This window comes from Notamacropus eugenii, chromosome 5, assembly GCF_028372415.1.
Source record: "Notamacropus eugenii isolate mMacEug1 chromosome 5, mMacEug1.pri_v2, whole genome shotgun sequence".
NCBI classification, from domain to species: domain Eukaryota; kingdom Metazoa; phylum Chordata; class Mammalia; order Diprotodontia; family Macropodidae; genus Notamacropus; species Notamacropus eugenii.
The window spans coordinates 89,444,732-89,467,714 of record NC_092876.1 but is presented as its reverse complement, the minus strand read 5'-3'; the positions used below and the strand labels follow the sequence as shown (position 1 = coordinate 89,467,714).

At 36.9% G+C, this 22,983-nt stretch overlaps 1 protein-coding gene across 1 annotated transcript; it reads right to left on the bottom strand.

Moving 5' to 3' along the window:
- Nucleotides 1-3,056: 3,056 nt before the first annotated feature.
- On the bottom strand, nt 3,057-4,019 carry LOC140508642 (olfactory receptor 52A1-like). Its single transcript, XM_072616533.1, has one exon. The coding sequence runs from the start codon at nt 4,017-4,019 to the stop codon at nt 3,057-3,059; it is 963 nt and encodes a 320-aa protein (XP_072472634.1).
- Between the last annotated feature and the right edge of the window lie 18,964 nt (nt 4,020-22,983).

Sequence of the window (22,983 nt, the reverse complement as noted above, 5' to 3'; positions counted from 1 at the left end):
TTTAGTAGTCAATATCAATGAGACCTGTTCATGGAAGACCTGTGGAACTGTACTCATTTGTATCTAGGCTTAGGTAAGTATTTGATACCATAACTCTCAGGTTCTGTTTTCCATTGTGCTAGATAAAAAATCACCTCTGGACAAAAGATTGTTATAAGGAAAACCTTTCTGGTAATAGAGTGTTCCCAAAGTAGAATGGAATGCCTTGGGAAGTAGAAGGTTCTTACTCACTGGAGGTCTTCAAGTAATAGTTATATGACCATTTGTCAGGTCTATTGTAAGAAGGGATTTTTGTTCAGATACCATTTGGATTAGATGGTCTCTGAGCCCTACTTATCATTTGACACACAACTAAACAAACACACATACACAAAGACATTTTGAACAATTAAAATGATTCTAGAATAAAAAAATAAATTATGGAATATTTTTCTCATAAATCTTTCAGATTGAAATCTATCATCTGTAAGGCATTAAAATAGATTTGGAAGAAAGACTCATTTCCCAAGAAATGAATTTTTTTTAAACTTGAACTGGTAGTTTCCAAAAGAAGAAACACACATTACCAATGACTATTTGAAAAAGTATTTAAAGTTATTAGAGATAACTGGTGTGACATAACTAAAAACAATTCTCAAGTAACCTAAAGGTATACAAGCAAATGTTTTGACGACCAGCTTGGCACACTTTGAAGTTTAATCTTCATTATTAAAAAGTTTTTCCATCACTGCTTAACTCTTCACAATGAGCAAAACAATGAATCAAGCCCTGATTTGTAGTGTTTGCCAATTTTTAAAATATAAATGCTCAAACGGTCTGGCTCCAGCCCATCATATCAAGATAGTTAAAATGATAAAATTTCATGTTGACATATCTGTAGAGAAATTGGCATTCCATTAAATTGAGAGTGAAGCTGTAAATTTATGTATTTTTAAAGCAATAGGACAGGATAAAAACCACAAACATATTCATATCCTTTGACCCTGTATTTACAGGGGGGAAAAAACTGACTGGACAAAAACAATCACAACACCATCATTCATTTAAAAAACTAATCTAATGTCAACCATACATTGTTCCTACTTTTGAAGAACGACTGAACATATTGGAGTAAATGAAGATAAAAGAATATTAAGTGCTATAATGAACAATAATTCAAATCAGAAGAATGCTAGTAAGATACATGAAGTGATGCACCGTGAAGAAAGCAGAACAAAGTCACAATATGCACACTAACCCTAAATGCACAAAATAATGGAAAAAAATACACTGAAAAGAAAGAATTCAAAAGGAGATATGGAAACCAAGGTTTTTATTGCCATCTTGTTAAATACAAGCTTTTTAACAAACTGTAAATGATGATCTCATGTACAATATTTTTACAAAAAGGGATTCTTTACTTGAAGATGTATTTTTGTTAATGGTTTTTAAGTTTATGATTTTTTAAAGAAGCTTTACAATTAGGTCTGGAGACAATTATGACTAACATTTATATAACGCTTTAAATTTTACAAAGTGCTTTACAAATATTATCTCATTTTATCTTCACAACAATCCTGGGAGGTAGGTGATATTATAATCACCATTTTACAAATGAGAAACTTAAGGCAGATGTAAGTTGAATGATATTCCCAGGGTCACACAGGTGGTAAGCAACTCAAATTGGATTTGAAGTCATATTGTGACTTTTTTTAAAAGACCTTCTTTGAGGCATTTGTTTCTCTAGACTTTATGTTAAATGTATAAACTTTGATAGTCTTTCCTAAACTTCTTATGTTTAGTCAGTTTTTTTTAATAGGATAATTTCACTTTAAATAGGATAAATGCTTAAATTGGATAATATCACTTAGCCTTTCAGTATTCCCAGGAAGTTCCCTGAGACTATAAGTTATATACGAATTACCATCTGCATTAGAAAAAGGCATTTCTGCATCATGGGAAACTGACACTGAATCAATCATAGATATGTATGGGGGAGAGGGGAAGGTAGAAAGACCTGCCAAATTATTTTTCAATTAACCATACCTGCACTCTACAGTTAAGCTGGGTCCACATTTTAATGTGAAGAGAAAAATCTAAATTACATTTGAAAAACTGAATAGTGATCCTAACCAGCTTCCTGAAGCAAAAGCCCATCTTTCGGTTGGTTGAAATATAGAGGATCTTGCTTCAAGGATGGGTTTGAATTTGATGATTTCTGAGATTCCTTCTAGACCTGACATTCTGTGATTATGTCCAATGTCATGAGAAAATGGGATGTTGAGTCTTTACTAAATACTGTAGTATTTATTGAGTGAACCCAAAACCTCCTACCTGCACAAGAGAGAGGAATAATCTCAGCAATTACTCTTGAGACAAGAAACTCCAAGCTGGGCTTTTCAGCTTTAGGCATTTCTAATTCCAGTTCTGGTGAACAACGTATTTAGGCTGTACACCCAATTTGGACGAAGGCAAGATCAACAGAGACATGCTTGTCTACCATAAAGACCAACAACAAAGCACTAAATATTCATGCTCTGAAGGATCAACAACCTCAGTATCTACCACTTCCACCATACAAGAAACACAAGATTCCCCTGTGTGTGGACCTTATAAGAAATATCTCTATTAACAGACCTGATTTGCACATCATTATTGGGTTCTTCTTCTGAAGAAAAAAACTTTAATACCTTAATTACCCTTCCCTCTGCTTCATTCATTGCCATTCTGCTGCCATGTTGGTTTGAGGTCCTTACCCATTTGGGGGAATTTATTTCTAATTACCCCAAGGTTCTTGATTAGACAATCTTCTAATTCCAAACTCCTGACCCTCTGCAAAAATTCATAAGTGTTTTTGTGTCCCTGTGCTAGGCAAGTGGTCATAGTATTTCAAACTGTATAAACTCAGTATTATGGAATGAGAGTTGTGCTTTTCATTGGCCTTTCAAAATATTATTCAGAATCCATATCATTTAGACATTTTTTCTTAGAAAGAGACATACAATGTCTTCCAGAGACAAAGATCAAATGCTTTTCAAGTTCATAGGCTAATCCTTGTTACAAAAATGAGTTAAAATTTAAGCCTTTTGTCTCTGAAGGGAGAACATTGTGATCACTCGAATGCGGATCTCCTTAGTCTTCACTCCATAGACAATGGGGTTCACCACAGGGGGTACTAAGAGGTAGATGTTGGCCAGGAGAATGTGGACATAAGGAGCTACATGGTGACCATATTGGTGAGCAAGAAAGGAGAAGAGTGCCAGTGAATAACTGAGTACTATAATGGTGATGTGAGCTGTGCAGGTATTGACTGCTTTGACCCTGGCCTCCTTCCCTGGCAGCCTCAGAACAGCCCTGAAGATAAGAATGTAGGAAGTAGAGATGAAGGAGATATCACACCAACACAAACTCAGGATAATAGCCAAACCATAGAACTTGTTGACTTGAGTGTCACCTATAGCTAGTTTCACCACTGCCATGTGCTCACAGTAAGAATGAGCTATTACTGTGGAGGGGAATGATGTTAGCCTTAGTTTGATGAGGATGGGACAGAATGAGATGAGAAGCACAGCCCTCATAACTACCATCACTGCAATCCCCAGCAAGACTTGTGGGGTCAGGATAGCTGTGTATCTCAGGGGGCGGCATATGGCTACATAGCGATCCAATGCCATGGCCACCAGAATCCCAGTTTCAAACCCTGCCAAGACATGCACAAAGAACATTTGGGTCAGACACACATTGAATTCAATCTCTTTGAGGTTGAACCAGAGGATGGCCAAGGTTTTAGGGAATAGGACAGGGAAAATACCAAGGTCATTGATGGCCAACATTGCCAAGAGAAGGTACATGGGTTGGTGGAGTGATGGGTCCCTCCAGATCACAGACAAGATGGTACAGTTCCCCACAATTGCAAGGAGGATCATAATGCAAAATGGAATCCCCATCCAGTGCTGCACAGACTCCAGGCCAGGGACTCCCAATAGGGTGAAATATAAGGGGTTGACAAAGGTGACATTGGAATCTTTCATATTGTACATGTCAACTGCAAAGAAAGAACCAAAGCATTAAGTAGAAGAGAAGGAAAAAGTGTCAGGGGATAGAGGAATAGGGAAATCCATTCAAAGGTCTATCACTGAGACATATTGTGGCACATAAGATTGAGGTATGGGAGATTCAAGGCACTAAAATAAAAATACAATTCTTAGGGCACCCTACAAAGTGCCCTAAGAAAACCCTTCCCTTTGCTGAGGAGAAAATGGCCCCTTCCCTTTCTCAAAAATTCATTCAGCATCTCTGAACAAGGGAACTCTGTTTTACATGTTAGGTGTAATTTTTTAAATTATGGATAAAATTAATGTCTGTTTGGATTCTAGTCTCCAATTTATTTTACTGTTTCTGAGAAGTGTTCTCAAAAGTGGGGAAATGGTACATATTGTATCCATATACATACTCATGCACCCCTCCAGTAGAAGTACACCTGGAGGGCAAGAACATTAGTGATTATGGTTTTATATCTCCGATGAGTAGCACACTACCTTACATATAATAGACATTAATAAATATTTATTAAATAGAATTTTAAGAAGAAAATTATCCTAACTTCATCCAATTATTTGCTTCACAAGTCTTCTAGCCTGCATCCAAACTCCTGCTGGATAATTAAATAACTGGCATGCTTCTTACAAAGAATCTCTATATTATGGGATCTAGTCTGCCTTAGTAAGGCTAATTGCTTTCTGTTGGTGTATCTATTGACAATGATGAAGCACTTGCCATATCAGAAGGTCCAGCCACACTGCTTACTTACTTTCTTCATAGCTTGCTCTTCACTCTGCCTCACCTATAAATTGTCCCTCGTTCTTCCCTGAGGAAGACCCCACTCAGGGCCTGACCAGATGATAGTTGGTTCCATGTCATTAGAGATCCCAGCCACATTGCTCCCTTCCCCCTAGCATCTAGTCTACCCCCATCCCCACCCTTAGTTTTCAAATTTTTCCTTTATGTGCTTTCTTCCCCTATTAGAAGGTAGGCTCTTTGAAGGTAGAGACTATCTTGTTTTCTTGGTTTTCTATCTCCAGCATTTGAAACAGCATCTCATATATAGTAAGCACTTAATAAATGTTTGCTGTATCTAATGGGGGACGTTGACCAAAGTGGTGGTCCAAGGTGGAACTTAGACAATAGGATTTAGGGGTCAGAACAATCTCTTGATCTTTATTAAATATACCGTTAAGAAGTATTTTCCCTGGTCCTTTGGTTTCCATATTGGGCACTGTCACCAACAATGAGACCACTTCCAAACACAACAGCAATTCTACCCACCTTCATTTGCCCTATGCTCCTTCTTCATAGAGAACTCCCAACACATTGATGCATGTCTTCCTCCTCTTTTGAGAACATACAAACAGCATTCATTTGCATACAGTATGCACAGAGATACCTAAAGCAACATATACGTACACACAAATGCCTATACACAAACACAAATGAGGAAGCACACAGACAAGTATACTGACATAACATGCAAACATATATGACATTATACACTTCACACAAACAAGGAAAATTTCCCTTCCCCAGGCATTTTGCCCCCATCTCCTCCCACCCCATGTGACCCAGTTCAAACTTCAGTTCATGTCAGAGCCAGTTAATGCCTGCACCTTGGGTCAAGGAAGATGACAGAAGTGAAGGACCACACATTATCCCGTTCCCCTTACTGTGAAGAAGCACTTTACCTCACTCCAATCCATATTGCTAAAATTTCAGCCCATTCTTTCTTGTTCTACCCATATGGTGAAAGGACCCTAAAAGTATTCATAGCCCTGATACCCTGGGCCCTCAGGAGCAAGATGTCAGATCTACAGGTGATGCAGTGAATTTGGGGGTAGCATCATTTCCTCAAGACCAAGATCCCTATATAAAGAAAAAGTAGAAAAGTCTCAGCTGATGTTTACGTCCCAGAGAATGGATTGGCCTGTAGCAGTACAAATAGAATATAAAAAAGGAACAAACTGTAAGTGAGAGAGATTGTAAGGTAAATAAGTTTTCCTGAGCCCAGCTTCCCATCTGGCTGAACTGAGACAAGGCAACTATCTTTCTTGGAGGCTACAGGATGGACTATATCTGGTTAACTAGACTAACGAATAAATGATTCAAAATTTCCTTTACTTATGCACCAAACTACGTAATTAGCATGAACTTGGAACCCTGGCTAGGCTTTTCTCATACATTTTTGCCATTTTTTTAGAAAACAAGATAAGATGCCTTTCTTTTGAAGAAGGGAAATATTAAAATAAAAAAGAAGCATCTAGAGTGCTCTGTAAACATGGATAAAACTCATTTGAGTCCTGTGTGTACTCAAGACCCAACTGTAGCACTGCTGCATCCTATTCTCTTATCCTCTGGGTTCTGCTGCTAAAGAAGGCAATGGGTGAGTCTTAGGACAAAGACTTCCTATTTGAAAGGATAAGATGTGGAGAAATTGGTCAGTGTTCTTTCAGAACATCAAGACAAGAAAAAAATGAGGAACTAATGTAAGAGTAGGCTGAGCCTTAAGTCCATTCATAGATTCACAGAATATCAGCTGGTCCAACAAATACCTAAAGACACATCTTCTCTACAACATCACACAAGTGGTCATCCAAGATATATTTGAGGACCTCCAGTGAGGGGGAATTTGCAACATCCCCAAGGAACCCACTTTTAAACTGCACTAATTATTAGGAAACTTTTCCTTGACATCAGACCTAAACTTGTCTCATTACAACTTCAACCCATTGCTCCTGACTCTACCCTCAGAGAGCAAATAGAATACATGCCTAAAATACATATGTATCTATGTATGTATGTGTGTATGCATGTATCTGTATGGGTCTTGTTTGTACATAGTTGCTTGCATATTGCCTTCTCCATTGGATTTTTTTTAGTTCCTTGAGGATAGGAACTGTTTCTGACTTTCTTTGTATATCTAGCACTTAGAGTACCTGGCACATAGTAGGTGCTCACCTACTTGTTGACTTCCACATGACAGCCCTTTGAGTACTTGAAGATAACTGTGACTTACCCTATAAATCTTCTCTTTTCCAGTCTAAACATTCACAGCTACACCAACCAATCCAATATGATATGGATTCAAGGTTACATGAGTCCATCATCATGGTTTCCCTCTTCAGAATATTCTTCACTTATCCACGGCCTTTTGAAACTTTAGTTTCCAGATTAAAACACAAAATTTCAGATGTGAAGTGACTAGGGGAGGATACAAATGGACCATCCCCTCTATAGACCTGAACATGTGCCTCTCAATGCACCCTGAGTGCATTAGCTCTCTTCAGGGTCTAACTGGATCATATGATCATAGAGTCTGAATTGGAAGGAACCTGAGAGGTCATCATACCCAACCCCTTCATTTTGTAATTAAGGAAACTGAGACCGAGAGAGGTTAAATGACTTGCCTAGAGTCACACAGCAAGTTAATGTCAGTGGCAAGATTCACATGTAGTCAGGTCTTTCTGACTCCAAGTCCAACATTTCACTGACCAAACCATACTAGATGATACAATAAAATGCCAGATTTACAGTCGAGGCATACCTGAGTTCAAGTCTTGCCTCAGATACCTATAAGCTATGTGACCTTGAGCGAGTCACTTAACTTTTCTCAGTTTCTGTTTCCTCATTTGAAAAATAGGAATGCTAAGAGCATACCCAGCAAGTCTGTTGTACAGAGCAGATGATCAAATACCTGCATAATGCTTTACAAATCTTTAAAGCAATATAAAAATGTTGACTATTACACAAAATATCCAAAATTACAGTCATCTCTGGGAAAGTTTTGACTAAGACTCTTAAGAAGTCTGTGGTTTTCTGACTTTCTAACTTTTCTTGAGTTACTTTTACTCTCCCTTCTTTTCTTGTAGTTATTTAAAGTGAAACCTGAAACAGTCTCACAGGGCTCTGTGTTTGCTGTAGAGATCAGAGGAAAAGAGAGAATTTTGGAGATTGTCCCATTCCATAAGGAAATGAGAAATAGAGGATGGTAACAGAAAAAAGATGAGTTGATTTCCAGGTCCTAGGAACCTGAAATGGGATTTTAGAGACCTAGGTTCAGTGAAGTGTTAGAACTGGCTCATTTGGGCCTCGGGAGAGGAAACTGGTAGTTAAACTTTCAGTATGAGAAATTATACCTCAGAAAGAGACAAATGCCACAAATCACAGATTGGTTTACTGTTTTGTTGACCTCTATACTTAAAGAAGTGGTGGAGAAAATGCAGAGTAAACTTAAAACTGTGTCATGTATATTTTAGAGGGGAGAGCTGGTTGTCAAGCATTTACCAAAACCTTTCCTAGGCTTTATTTACTCCCTGCATCTTTGTGAAAGTCGCTTCATCTCTCTGGTGCTCATTTCACTTATCCTTAAGTGAAAAAGTTTAGCAGGAACATCTCCAAAGTCCCCCCTCTCTTCCAGCTCTAACATTTCCATGACTGGAATCCAGAAATTGGATGATCTGAGAAACACATTCACACTCAAAAGTGATCCTAGAAAGTTGTGTTCTGGCAAGATGAACTGAACACCAGCTGGCCCCAAATATGCATACAAAGCCCATTTCTACCAGGCTTTCTAACCCCATCTCATCTCCATCATTTCTTTTAAATCTCTACCCTACTAATCCTTCTGAATACATATTGACCTTCATGTTCTTCAAATTTGCCCTTCTTTGTCTCCTGCAGATTATTGAGATATGGCAAAAAAAAAATTGTCGAAAAGTTCCCTTGTAGACTCACCATTATCCACTTAGAATACAAGCAGAGAGTTACAAAGGATACTTCGAGATGAGGAGGAGGAGGAGAAAAAGAGGTGAAGGAAATAAACCTGAATCTGTGTAGCTTCAGGGAAGGATACCAAGATGAGCAGGTAAAGGTTGGCAATCTGTGTGAAGCACTAAGTGGACTTGTGAGTGATGGGAGCTCAGATAGGAACAGTAAGTAGATGGAGGAAGGCTTGGATTGATCCTAGGTGAGGACAGGAGTTGGGATGGTGGGTGAACTGTGTGGGCATAAAGAATTCAGAAAAGAATAGTGAGTGAGCAGCAGGATTAAGTAAGGGTTGCAAAGTGAAAAAGCAGATATTAGAAGGTGGGTATAGGGACTAATTGAGGGATGGAGAGAGTAAATTAAGGATTAGAGACAGTGAATGTGAAGGTGGGTATGTGTGTTTCACTGAGGGTGGAGAAGTGATCATGTTTGGAAGACTGAGGGTATAATTATTGATGCTGTGGGAAGTTGACAATTCAGTAAATGTCAGGACTCAGTGGGGGACAATGGCTGAGAATAGATGGATAAACAGGCATGAAGGAATGAGTAGGAGAGTATGGAAAAGTGGGTGGTAGGCAATGGGACTAGTTGATAAAGTCCCTTCCAAGAGTCCATGGGGATTAAAAGTGAATCCCTATAAGCCAGGAATGAGTCTCTCTCTCTCCTTGCTTCTCTTGGGAATGCACTGGAATTAACCCCTGAACATCCAGATTAGGTCATTTGAGTCCTAATCATAAGGAATTGCGGAAACCCGTGTTTAAGACATGGACAGGCCAGGGTAGAAGCTATTGAGGAAGTGAACAAGAAAGATAGTTGCCTAGAGGAGGGAGCCAAGAGCAGTTGCTTATACTCCCTATATGATTTTTGGAGTTTTTAACATTTCCTCATTATTAATTTCCTCTTATCATTCATTTAGATAGAATTTCGACTGTCAGTCTGAATCCAAAATGAAAAACTATATAACTCTGTGGTATCTGCTCAATCCTCAACCACTCCACAATCAACCTTAGCTATCTAAGTTGGAAGGGTTGGGTGTACAGAATCCTCACTGCTGGTATCATGTAAGACAAAGTGACTATGAGCCTTGACTTTGGCTTTCAACTTCCTCTTTATTGTCAGGATTCTGGACACACTGAAAAATTTTTCCTCTCTTTTCTCAGAAAGCCCTCTTCACAGTGCTGACTCTGGTGCCAATTATTCACCTGACCTGGTAGAGGATTTTCTCTCCTCTCATTTACAATCTCTATATTTAAAGATTTGAAATATACATTTAGTGCCCTAGTAACTTCCATGACTTCGTTCATTCAACATACATTTATTCAATACTTTATGGATACAAGACATTATTCCTGTAGATGTTCTCTCTAACAGTGTAAGTCTCAATCTTTCCATTACTTAGTGGGCAGTCTTCCTGAGTTTTTGTAGCCAAAATGAAAAAAAATGAATCGTCTAGTTATTATCTTTTTTCAATATAGGCGGGGCCTTATGACAAACATACTGAAATCATATTTGAAGTCTTTCCAGTTTATGCTCAGCTGGTAGAGATTTTGAACCTTCAAGAAGCACAGGATCACCTTCATAGAATGATTAGGCAACTGAAGGGATCAAGGGATCTTAGAGAAAGTTGATGCCTCTTTGTTTTATCTGCATCTGTGATTCTATTACAGTATAAAACCAATCCACTGAGGCAACACCAAAGAAATCTCTATTGTTCAGTCATTCAGTCACGTCCAAATTTTCATGATCCCATGGACCACACATACCACTCCAATTCTGTCCATGGGGTTTTCTTGGCAAAGATACTGGTGCGGTTTGACATTCTCCCCCCTTCTGTGGTTAGGTCCCGAGTTGGTAACTGATTGGGGCATATGATATTTTGCCTTGCATCCCCATAGGTTTTCCTACAACCTAAGAATTACTCTCAAACTCTCTTGCCATCAGCTCTACCTGGAAGGAATTCAACCACCTCATGGCTCTATGCAAAGCCACCTATCAAATCAATGGGGCATTGAAAAGGAGCATACTCCCACCCAGTGTTGCAAAGGTATACACCACCCTTTATATCCACATTATCCCCCCATATAGAGAATTTGAATTATCCCCTTTGCAGCAAGATTGTAAACACTTTGAGAATGTGAATTTTATCCAGGGCTTAATACAGTGCCTGCCACATAGTGGGTACTTAAGAAATGCCAATTCACTCATTGACTTACTGCTTCTTCTGGTTCCTTTACAATACCTAACTCAGTACTGGGCATGTAGTAAACACTTGATAAATATCCATTGAATAAAAATGGATCCCAGACAATTAACCATGTTCCTGAAATATCAAACTTTATAGCCCTGACATGGGGTGGGGGAAGGAATAGCATGAGTAAAATCTTTATGGATTCAGCCCTATTCTTCTACTGTTCAGACAAAATAAAAATAGTAAAAGATGCCAATTTCTCTATCCTCTTTAGTGTTCAGGATAAGCTCCATGTTTTGGGGGAAAAGAGAACAAATTAATTCAGCATAAAATTATGCCCAGAATCAATAACACATTCATTCACAAACCTATAATTTGAGGAATCCGTACTTTTCCCCTTTTCAAAATTGAGATATTTCCCCATTTCTAGGACTACAACAGGCAACTAGGAGGTGCAGTGCATAGAGCACCAGGCCCAGAGTCAGGAAGACATGAGTTCAAATCCAACCTCAGATACTTGCTAGCTGAGTGACCATGGGCAAGTCATTTAATACTGTTTGCCTCAGTTTCCTCATATGTAAAATGACCTGCAAAATGAAATGGCAAACTACTGTAGTATCTTTGCCAAGAAAACCCCAAATGGGATCATGTAGAGTCAGACACAACTGAAACTGCTAAATAATAGCAAAGAAGTACAACACTGCTGCCATTCTCCATAATTTCATAATTACCAACAGTAATTCACCTATTTTGCTTGGCCTGAGAACACAAAAATAATTCTAATGAGTGGACATTACAAAGAGATAGACATTTATACAATAGAAGAAAAAATTAAAAATTAAATTTCTCCAAAAAGGAAATGAGATTCCCTCAAAATTGTAATTGAGGATTTAATGTAGATACTGCATAACCATTCATTAGGGTTTAAATAGAGGGGGAATCATGCTCAGTCTGGGATGGACTAGATGGCATATAGGGTCCTTCCAGCTTGAAGATTCCATGATTTTTACTTATGTCAGGCAAACCAACTCACTTTCTGACTTGGATTGTAGGTCCTGGGAATGCCAGTGACAAAGTATAATTGATTTAACAAAGATAGTTGATAAAATCATTCATGGTATCCTTCTGAACAAGACCGAGAGATTTAAAATAGATGTTCATTCAGATAGAAGAATTTGAAACCAGTTGAATAACTGCTCCCAAAACATTGGTATTAATGGACCATTGTCATCCAATAAAGAGGGCTATAGTGGTATGCCATAGATCTCTGCCCTACGCGCTAGTTTGGATTACCAATTGAATTAAAAAGAGGGGAAGATGCCATCTCATCAAATGTGTAGATAACACTAAACTAGAAAGAATTGTTAATGTGTTAGATAAGATTCAAGATCCATAACTGGCTTTATTGGTTGGAGTAATGGGCCAAATTTAAAACAATTAAATTCAATATAGATTAAATGTTAAGTCTTGAGCTTGGGTTCAAAAAAAATCAACCACAAAACTACAGGATGATAGGGATATGGCTAGACAGAAGCTGGGGGTTTTATTTGAATGAAAACAATGTAAGTTAAAGATGTGATTTAATAGCCAAGAAATACTGCTTTAATCTAGGCTTTGCTAATTAAAATAAGCATTCAGCTCAAAGAATAGGACATTATCATAAGCTTTGTCAGGTCAAATATAAAATATTGTGTGAGTCTTGGGCATCATATTTGAAGAAGGACATCATAATATCTCCTTTTATTCACATTAACCCTGTTTTTCACACTCATATTATATCTGGCATCTTGACCCATTACCATAAAACCAGCTCATTATCACTGCCAATATCTAACATAGTGGACAACACTGATCCTGCAGGTTCTGGTATCAATCACTCAACTAAGCAGATGTGCAAGTCAGGACAGCTTCCCCAGATCTTCCATGAACAGACCTCAAGGCCACCGACCACCAAGTAAAAACAGGCTGAAGAGAGCTGAGAAGTCCCTCACTCACTACACAGTGCAGTATTTTTATGCTTCTGGCTAGGAAGAGTCCTTACCCTCATTTTAGGTCAATTCACCTGTGATGCATAAATTCATTTAGGACATTCTGACCTTACTCAGTATGTCTGCAATCTAATTTAAACTAATCTTATTCCTAGCTAGACAATGAAGAGTCCTGTGTTTATGATGTCTGCTGCCTTGGGAGGACTGGCCACTCCTATGGGAATCAGACATTCCTAAACAGCGATGCTCTCAAGGATGTTTTGAGAAAAGCTCCTTTCCCATCAATCACGCATTTAATTGGCAAAATGCCTTCTTGGTTAGAAGTAACTTCTAAAGGTCCTAAATCATCTTCAAGAGTCCCTCCACCCCATGGTACTGACACGTAGTCCAGAACTTACCCATCTAAACTCTGGAGACTGACTCAGGACTCCCCAGCTGCATGATCCAGAGGTGGATATTTCCCCCGTTGATGCTGATCAATTGTGGTAATATTGGATACCTACTGAGACTTACTGATTATGATATAACTGTTCAGACTTACTGATTGTAGGGACAATCTCAACTGTTGAGATATACTGATTGAGACCTATATTATTATTATCACTATTATTATTAATAAATTATATATATGTGGGGTATATATAACATATATGTATACATATGTGTATGTATGTATGTGTGTGTGTGTATATATATATATATATATATGTATATACATCTACATCAAACCTGAGACTCGGAGTCATCTCTAAACCAATCCAAACCAAAACTAAATTAAGCTGCAGCAGATCAGGTTGCTTCACAACACACCACCTTTGGAAATGGGGTTGGGAGAGAGATGAAGAGGGGATTAACATGAGTCTTGCCATAGTAGTCCAGAACTACTTTGAAATTTCTATTCACTGCTCCTATTTCTGTCCTCTAGAACAGAAAATAAAAAAGTTGTATCCTCCTCTCATGAATGAAATCAAAGTCCTCCATTCAAGAGTTAATATGCCCTCAAATTCCAGTTCTTGGCCACCACAAAGAGAGTTGCTATAAGTATTTTTGTACATGTGGGACTTTTTCCCATTTTTATGATCTCTTTGGGATACAGTACTAGAAGTAGTATTGCTGAATCAAAGGGTATGCACATTTTTGTAGTCCTTTGGGCATAGTTCCAAATTGCTCTCCAGAATGGTTGGATCAGCTCACAGCTCCACCAACAATGAATTAAATGTTCCGACTCTCCCATATCTTCTCCAGTATTTATCATCTTACTGTTCTGCCAGGTTAACCAATCTGATAGGTGTGATGTGGTACCTCAGAGTTATTTTTATTTGCATCTCTCTAATCAATAGTGATTTAGAGCATTTTTTCATATAACTATAGATAGCTTTAATCTCTTCCTCTGAAAACTGCCTGTTCATATACTTTGACCATTTATCGAATGGAGAATGACTTGTATTCTTGTAAATTTGACTCAGTTCTCTATGTATTTTAGAAATGAATCCTTTATCACAGATACTAGTTGAAAAACTTCTTTCCCAGTTTTCTACTTCTCTCCTATTCTTTGTAACACTCGATTTGTTTGTGCAAAAACTTCAATTTAATGTAATCAAAATTATCAGTTTTATACTTCATAATGATCTCTATATCTTACTTGGTCACAAATTTCTCTATTTTCTTTCTCTATTCTAATGACAAATACACTATTCCTTCCTCTCCTAATTTTTTGTGTTATCAGCCTTTATACCTAGATCATGTATCCATTGGGACTTCATTCTTGTGCATACCCTTTGATGCAGCAACATCACTTCTAGAATTGTATCCCAAAGAGATAATAAAAATGGGAAAAGTCCCATATGTACAAAAATATTTATAGCAGCTCTCTTTGTGGTGGCCACAAACTGGAAATTGAAGGGATGCCCATCAATTGGGGAACGGTTGAACAAGTTGTGGTATGTGAATGTAATGCAATACTATTGTGCTATAAGAAATGATGAACAGTCAGACTTCAGAAAAACCTGGAAACACTTATATGAACAGATGCTGAGTGAAATGAGCAGAACCAGGAGAACATTGTACGCAGTAACAGCCACAGTGTTCAATGACTGTTTCTGATAGACTTAGCCCTTTACAGCAGTGCAAAGACCTAAAACACTCCCAAAGGACTCTTGAGGCAAAATGCCATCCACGTTCAGAGAAAGAACTATGGGACTGGAATGCAGAATAAAGTAGACTATTTTCTCTTGTATTATGTTTTGGTTTGGTTTCTCTCATGGTTTCTCCCATTCTTTATAATTCTTCTATGTAACATGACTAATGTGAAAATGTGTTTAATAAGAATGTATGTGTAAAACCCACATAAGATTGTATGCTGTCTCAGGGAGGGAAGGGGATAGATGGGGAGAAAATTTTAAGACTTATGGAGGTGATTGTTGAAAACCAAAAACAAGTAAATCAATTTGCAAAAAAAGGAATTAATATGCCTTGACCCACCTAAATCTAAACATGAGGTTAAACATGCCTAGTTTCTCCAACCAATTATCATATGACATAATCTCAAGGCCCTTTATCATCCTAATTAATCTCATTTGGAAGCTCTAAAGTTTATCATTACTCTACTTTTATAACATGCCAAACTGAACACACACACACACACACACACACACACACACATACACATACACACACAATGACTTCTAAAACAAAAAAAATTAATAGCTCCAAAAAAATTTAAGTTGGATAATAGTTTTGCATAAATATCTGCAACTAAAACTTGACATCTATAATGAATAAACACAGATTTGAAAGGGAGGTTTATTTTCCCAAGATAAATATTAAAAATTTTATATAGGTAATTTTCAAAAGAAGAAACACATATTACTGATAACCACCTGAAAAAATATTCAGAGCAATATATAATAAGCAGAGTAAAACAATTCAAAATAATTCTCAAGGACCACCATGCAGGTGCTGGCAAATATTTTAACAACTTTGGGGCAGAAATGTACTCTTGGAACATTTTGAAGTTTACAATGCAATATTAAAATTCTCTGCATTATGGTCCCAATCCTATGAAAACAATAAAACTATGAATCAAGTCCTGATTTGTAGTGTTTGCTAATTTCCAAGGTGTAAATGTTCATACTGAAAATTATCTGTAGAAACTTGTTCCAGGACATTACAAAAATTGTATTGGAAAAGACATTAAAATTTAAAAATCAGTATGGGTGTGTCAGTACAGAAACTGATGCTCTACTATATTGCTGGTGAAACTAATAAATTGGAATATATACATACATACACACACACACACACACACACACACACACACACACACACATATATATATATATATATATATATATATATATATATATATATATATATATATATATATATATATATATATATATATATATATATATATACATAAATACTTTAAAGCAATATGACACAAGATAAAAGCCGCAAAATGATTCGTACCATTTGACTCAGTATTAACAGCAGGGAAAAACAACTGACAACAAAAGTATTAACAGCACAATCTTTCACTTGAAAAAACTTTCAACAATCTATGAGTCCTGGGCAGCTAGGTGGTGCAATGGATACAGCACTGTCCCTGGAGTCTGGAGGACCTGAGTTCAAATACAGTCTCAGGTATTTGACACTTACTAGCTATGTGACCTTGAGCAAGTCACTTAACCCCAATTGTCTCACCAAAACAAATAAACAAAATAAAAGCAACCTGAGTCCTAACATTGAAAAATGACTAAATAAATTGGAATGGATGAATATGAAGGAATATTATTATGCTGTAAGAAATAACAAATATGGAGAGGTAGAGCTAAGATGGCAGAGTAAATGCATGGACTTACCTGAGTTCTCCCCTAAACCCCTCCGAATACTTTTAAAAGGACTTTAAATGAATTCTTAAAGGTAAAATTCACAAAAAGAAGAAATGAAACAATTTTCCAGTTCAAGACAATTTAGAAAGTCAGCAGGAAAGGTATGTTACACCAGGGTGAGAGAGGAGTGAAGTCTAGTGTAGGTCATGCCAGCACAGTCCCAGCCACAGCAGTGGCAGCAGCAATGACTGCTTTCAGAACTCTCAGTTCACAGATGGTGGAAAGATCAAGCAGTTGGTCAAAGGAAAATTACAAGGGTCTTTCCTGGGTGGAGGTCCTAGGGCAAGGAGGAACAATAGTATAGCAGAGCTTGGGACCACAGTGGAAAGGAGACCTTCCTCACAGTTCCAGGGCAGAAATGAGTGTTTGGGGTCACTCACAGACCAGAGCACAGACCAGAAGAACAGTAAACACCTCTCCTTAGATCATAGCAACTTGGAAGAACTGATAACTTACAGGCTCCTAGAAGTATCTCTGAAAACAGCTGCACAATAACCCCTGAAGCTTGGGACAGGGCGCCCTCCACTCTGGAAGCAGAGTCCCACTTTAACGAAGACTTAAATGTCAACTAATGAGCAAACAATGGAAAGAACACCACTTACTTGGTGACTAGTAAAATCAAAACACTCTCAGAAGAAGACAACAAAGTCAAAGCTTCTATATCCAAAGCCTCAAAGAAAAATATGAATTGGTCTCAGGCCATGAAAAGCTCAAAAAGGATTTTGAAAATCAAGTAAAAGAAGTAGAGGAAAAATTGGGAAGAGAAATGAGAGTGATTCAAAAAAATCATGAAAAATGAGTCAACAGCTTGGTAAAGGAGACACAAAAATATACTGAAGAAAATAATACCTTAAAAAAACAGGCTAGGCCAAAAGAGGTTCAAAATACAATGAAAAGAATACCTTAAAAAGCAGAATTTGCCAAATGTCAAAGGAGGTCCAAAAATTCACTGAAGAAAATAATTTCTGAAAAATTTGAATGGAGCATATAGAAGCTAATGACTTTATGAAAAATCAAGAAACAATAAAACAAAACCAAAAGAATGAAAGAATAGATTACAATGTGAGATATTTCATCAAAAAAAAACTGACCTGGAAAATATATCCAGGAGAGATAATTTTAAAATTATTGAACTACCTAAAAGCCATGATCAAAAAAAGAAGCTTAGACATCATCTTTCAAGAAATCATCAAGAAAAACTGGAATCAGAGGGTAAAATACAAATTAAAAGAATCCACCAATCAGCTCCTAAAAGAGATTGCCAAACAAAAACTCCCAGGAATATTATAATCAAATTCCAGAATCCCCAGATCAAGGAGAAAATATTGCAAGTATCCAGAAAGAAACAATTCCAATATGGTGGAGCCACAGTCAGGATAACACAACATTTAGCAGCTTCTACATTAAAGAATTGGAGGGCTTAAAATACCATATTCCAGAGGTTAGAGGGGCTAGAATTGCAACCAAGAATCACCTACCCAGCAAAACTGAGTATAATCCCTCAGGGGAAAAAATGGATATTCAATGAGATAGAAGACTTTCAAGTATTCTTGATGAAAAGGCCAAAGCTAAATAGAAAAACTGACTTTCAAATACGAGACTCAAGAGAAGCATAAAAAGGTAAACAGGAAAGGGAAATCATAAGGGACTTAATAAAGTTAAATTGTTTACATTCCTACATGAGAAGAAAATATTTGTAACTAATAAGACCTTTCTCATTATTAGGATAGTTAAAAGGAGTATATAGAGAGAGAGGGCATAGGTATGAGTTGAATATAAAGGGATGATATCTAAAAAATAAAATTAAATGGTGAGAGAGGAATGCATGGAGAGAAAGAGAAAGGGAGAGTAGAATGAGGTAAATTATCTCAAAAAGAAGTAGAATAAGTGGAGGGGAAGAGGAGGGAAGTGAAAGGGGAGTGAATGAACCTTATTCTCACAAGAACTGGTTCAAAGAGTGAATAACATACACACTTAGTTGGGTATAGAAATCTATCTTTCCGTACAGGAAAGTAGGAGAGGAAGGGGATAAAAAAAGGAGTGGATAAAGGGGGTATAGATTTGGGGAAAGAGTAGTCAGAAGAAAAATACTTTTGAGGATGGACAAGGTTAAAGAAGAAAGAATAAAATAAATTGGGGAGGGGGATAGGATGGAGGGAAATACAGTTAGTAATAGCAATTGTGAAAAAAATTTTGAAGCAAGTTTCTCTGATAAAGACATCACTTCTCAGTAGAGAACTAAGTCAAATTTATAAAATTGGTTAAGGATCAAAATATATGTTTTCAGCTGAACTAATCAAAGCTGTTTATAACCATATGAAAAATATTCTAACTACTTATTGGAGAAATGCAAATTAAAGCAATTCTGAGGTACTACCTCATACCTATTAGATTGGCTAATAGGACAGGAAAGGTAAATGATAAATGTTGGAGGGGATTGAGAAAATGAGATATTAATATAATGTTGGTGGATTGTGTTGTCTGTTGAATCAACATGGTTGAACTGATTCAACCATTCTGTACAGCAATTTGGAACTATGCCCAAAGGGCTATAAAATCATGCATGCCCTTTGACATAGCCATACCACTACCAGGTGTGTATCCCAAAAAAGATTTTGAGAAAAAGAAAAAGGACCTATATTACAAAAATATTTATAGCAGCTCTTTTCTGGAGGAAAATAATTAGAAGTGAGAGGATACCCATCAACTGGAGAATAACTGAACAAGTTGTGGTATGGGATTATGATGGAATACTATTGTATTATAAGAAAAGATGAGTAGGATGCTATCAGAAAAACCTGGAATGACCCACATGGGTTCCTGCAAAGTGAAAGTTACTGTGCACAAAGTAACAGCAGTACTGTAAGGAGATTATCTGTGAATGACTTAGCTATTCTCAGCTATACAAGGATTCAAGACAACTCTGAAAGACTTATGATGAAAATGCTATACATCCCCAGAGAAAGAACTGATGGTGTCTGAATACCAATTGAAGCTTACTTTTCTTACTTTATTTTTCTTGAGTTTTTTATCTATTTTCTTTTACAACATGACTATTATGAATATGTTTTACATAATTCACATGTGTGACCTATATTGAATTGTTTATCTTCTCAATGGGGAGGAAGGAAAGAAGGGAAAGAATTTGGAAATCAAAGTTTTATAAATGAATGTTAAAATTGTTTTTACATGTAAATGTGGGAAAATAAAATACTAAACAAAATAAATAAATATTTTTAAAAAGAAATAACAATTTTTTAAAAAAGAAATTACAAATGTGAATAAAGAGACCTGTGACAAGATTTAAAAGTCAATCAGATAATAATTTATTAAACACCTACTACACACCAGGCACAGTACTAAATACTGGGGATAGAAAAAGAGTTCCTAATTTAATGGGGAGATAAGCAAACAAATACATATGAATCAAGGTATGTACAGGAAAAGTAAAAAATAATTAGCAAAGGGTAAGCATTGGAATTAAAAGGAGTTAGGAAAAGCTCCCTGTAGAAGCTAGGATTTTAGTTGGGACTTGAAGGAAGTCAGAAGGTAGAGTGTAGGACCAAGAAGATTTAAAGCATGGAAGACAATCATGGAAATTGCCCATGGAAGAAAGATCGAGTGCCTTGTTCATGGAAATAGAAGGAAGCCAGTGTCACTGGATAAAAGACTATGTGGCAGTGAAAAAGATGTAAAAAGGCTGGACTGGGGCTGAGTTAGAGATCGACCCACATACCTCCTCCATGACAACCTAGAAATAAGCAGACTGAATTCTTATTGGGAAAGCCAAGAAAAACTCACAGTAACTAATTTTTATAGCCCCAGGAAACTTAGGAGGAGAGAAAGAGACAGATACAGAGAGAAACAGAGACAGACAGAGACACAGAGACAGACAGAGACAGAGAAAGAGATCTGTGGACACCAGGATAGGAGCCAGTCAGGAACACAGCACTGTGGTAGCAGCAGCAAGAAAAAGGACAGAAAGAAAGAAATTAATAAATATTTTTAAGTACTTACGATGTAAGAAGGAAAAGACAGCCCATACTCCCAAGAAGCTTGCTGTCTAATAGATCCAAGTGACCCCTGAAATATCACTGGGAGCAGGAATGGGTGCTATCTGGCAGCTCTGCCCCACATTACCCCGTTCCAGGTCACAGAAGCAGGATGAAGAGGAGTCCCCAAGACCAAATTATGGCACAGCTGAATAATGAACACAAAGCAAATTAAAGAAATTTAGCTTTATGGCTCTGATCTTCAGAGTGGAGCAGTGACATTTCTAATGTTTAGTCCAGCAATAAAGCCTGCAGAAGACCAAGACTGAAAGGGAGCCAGCAGTTCAGTCATTCACAGTAGGCTAGCAGTGACTAAGTCCATCAATAGCCTCCTTAAACTCAACTACACACAAACCAAAATACAAAACTGGGTTAAAAAAAACGTGTGACTCTCAGATAAGGACAGCAGTTAATATACCTCTCCCTGGATCACACCACTTTAGAAACACTGAAAACTTGCAGACTCCCACACTGAACTGTGAAAACAGCAAAAGCTTAAGTCAGACACATCCCCTCCAAAAGTGAGCAGAGCTCAACGCTAACAAAAATCCAAAGTCAAGAAGTAAGCTAGGAGAATGAGCAAGCAAAAAAGAACCCAATCATAAAGAGCTGCTATGGTAACAGGGAAGCTCAAGACAAAAACATGGAAGAAGCAATGACCTGAAAACATCTTTTAAAATCTCAAAGATAAATGCAAACTTGAAACAAGCCCAACAAGAATTCCTAAGAGTTTAAAGAATCAATAAACAAAAAGATAAGAAAAAGAAAAAAAAAGCCCTCTAAGAAACAAGTAAAAGTAGTAGAAGAAAAATGAAGGAAGTGGTGGGTGGAGGGGCAGGAAATGAGAGCTAACCAAGAAAGTTATTAAAAGAGAATTATTCATGGCTAAGTAAAAGGGATACAAAACATTAATGAAGAAAATACACGTTAAAAATCAGAATTGCCCAAATGAAAGCTGAAATAACTGAGGAAAAAAAGGTTTGAGCTTCTGAGCATATCAATTTATTAAGTAATATATGTCAATTGCATAACAAATCTGGTCCAGGCCTCAGCTTGGCACTAGATTCTGAATACAGAGGGAGACAGCTTTTTATGCATTAGAAGAAAACAATTAACAGGATATAAACCAGAATACAAGATTAGATAAACCATTTTCTAATTGGAGGAAAGATTAGGGGCTTTCTGAGTTGGGAGGGGGAGAGTGAACAGGTGCAATTCCCTGAAATCAGAAAAAGAGGTATCCCATCCCCAGTCACCATCTATATCCAATTAAAGGAACAAGGAAACAGTAATTGATTGATCAGTATGAGGCAAGGTTTTAGATAAGACATATCAATCTCACTCCTCCAATGAGTACTGTATATATATATATATATATATGTATATGTATGTATGTATGTATGTATGTATGTATGTATACACATATATGTATCTGATATATATAGTTAGGAATATATAGAACAAAATCACAGCATGCACACTAAGTACAAATTAATAGAAACAAATTCTGAAAAAAATACACAGAATTAAAAAGGGAACCCAGAGACAAACCACATTATCATGTTGGTAAAGTTAATATATATTTAAAACTGTAAATTATAATCTTGTGTATATTTTTAATATGTTTTGCTTACTTGAAGATTTTTTTTTACCATGGTCACTGTTTATGATTTTCAATCAGGTGTGGGGTTGATAATAACTATAGTAATAAAAGAATTTATACAGTACTTTAAGGTTTGCAAAGCACTTTACAATTATTATCTCATGATCCTCACAACAATCTTGGAAGCAAATACTATTGTTATCCCCATTTTATAGATGAGGAAACTGAGGCAAACAGTAGTTGTAACTTGCCCAAGATTACACAGCTAGTAATAATCTAAGGTCAGATTTCAATTGAGGTCTTCCTGACTCCAAGTCCAACACCCTACCCAAGTCATAAAGAAAAGTACAATCTTCGAGGTATATTTATTTCCCTAAACTTTATGCCACATGCATCAACTTTCAATATAGTCTTTCCTAATATGCTTATATCTGGTCAGGTTTTTTTCTATTTAAATAGTATAACA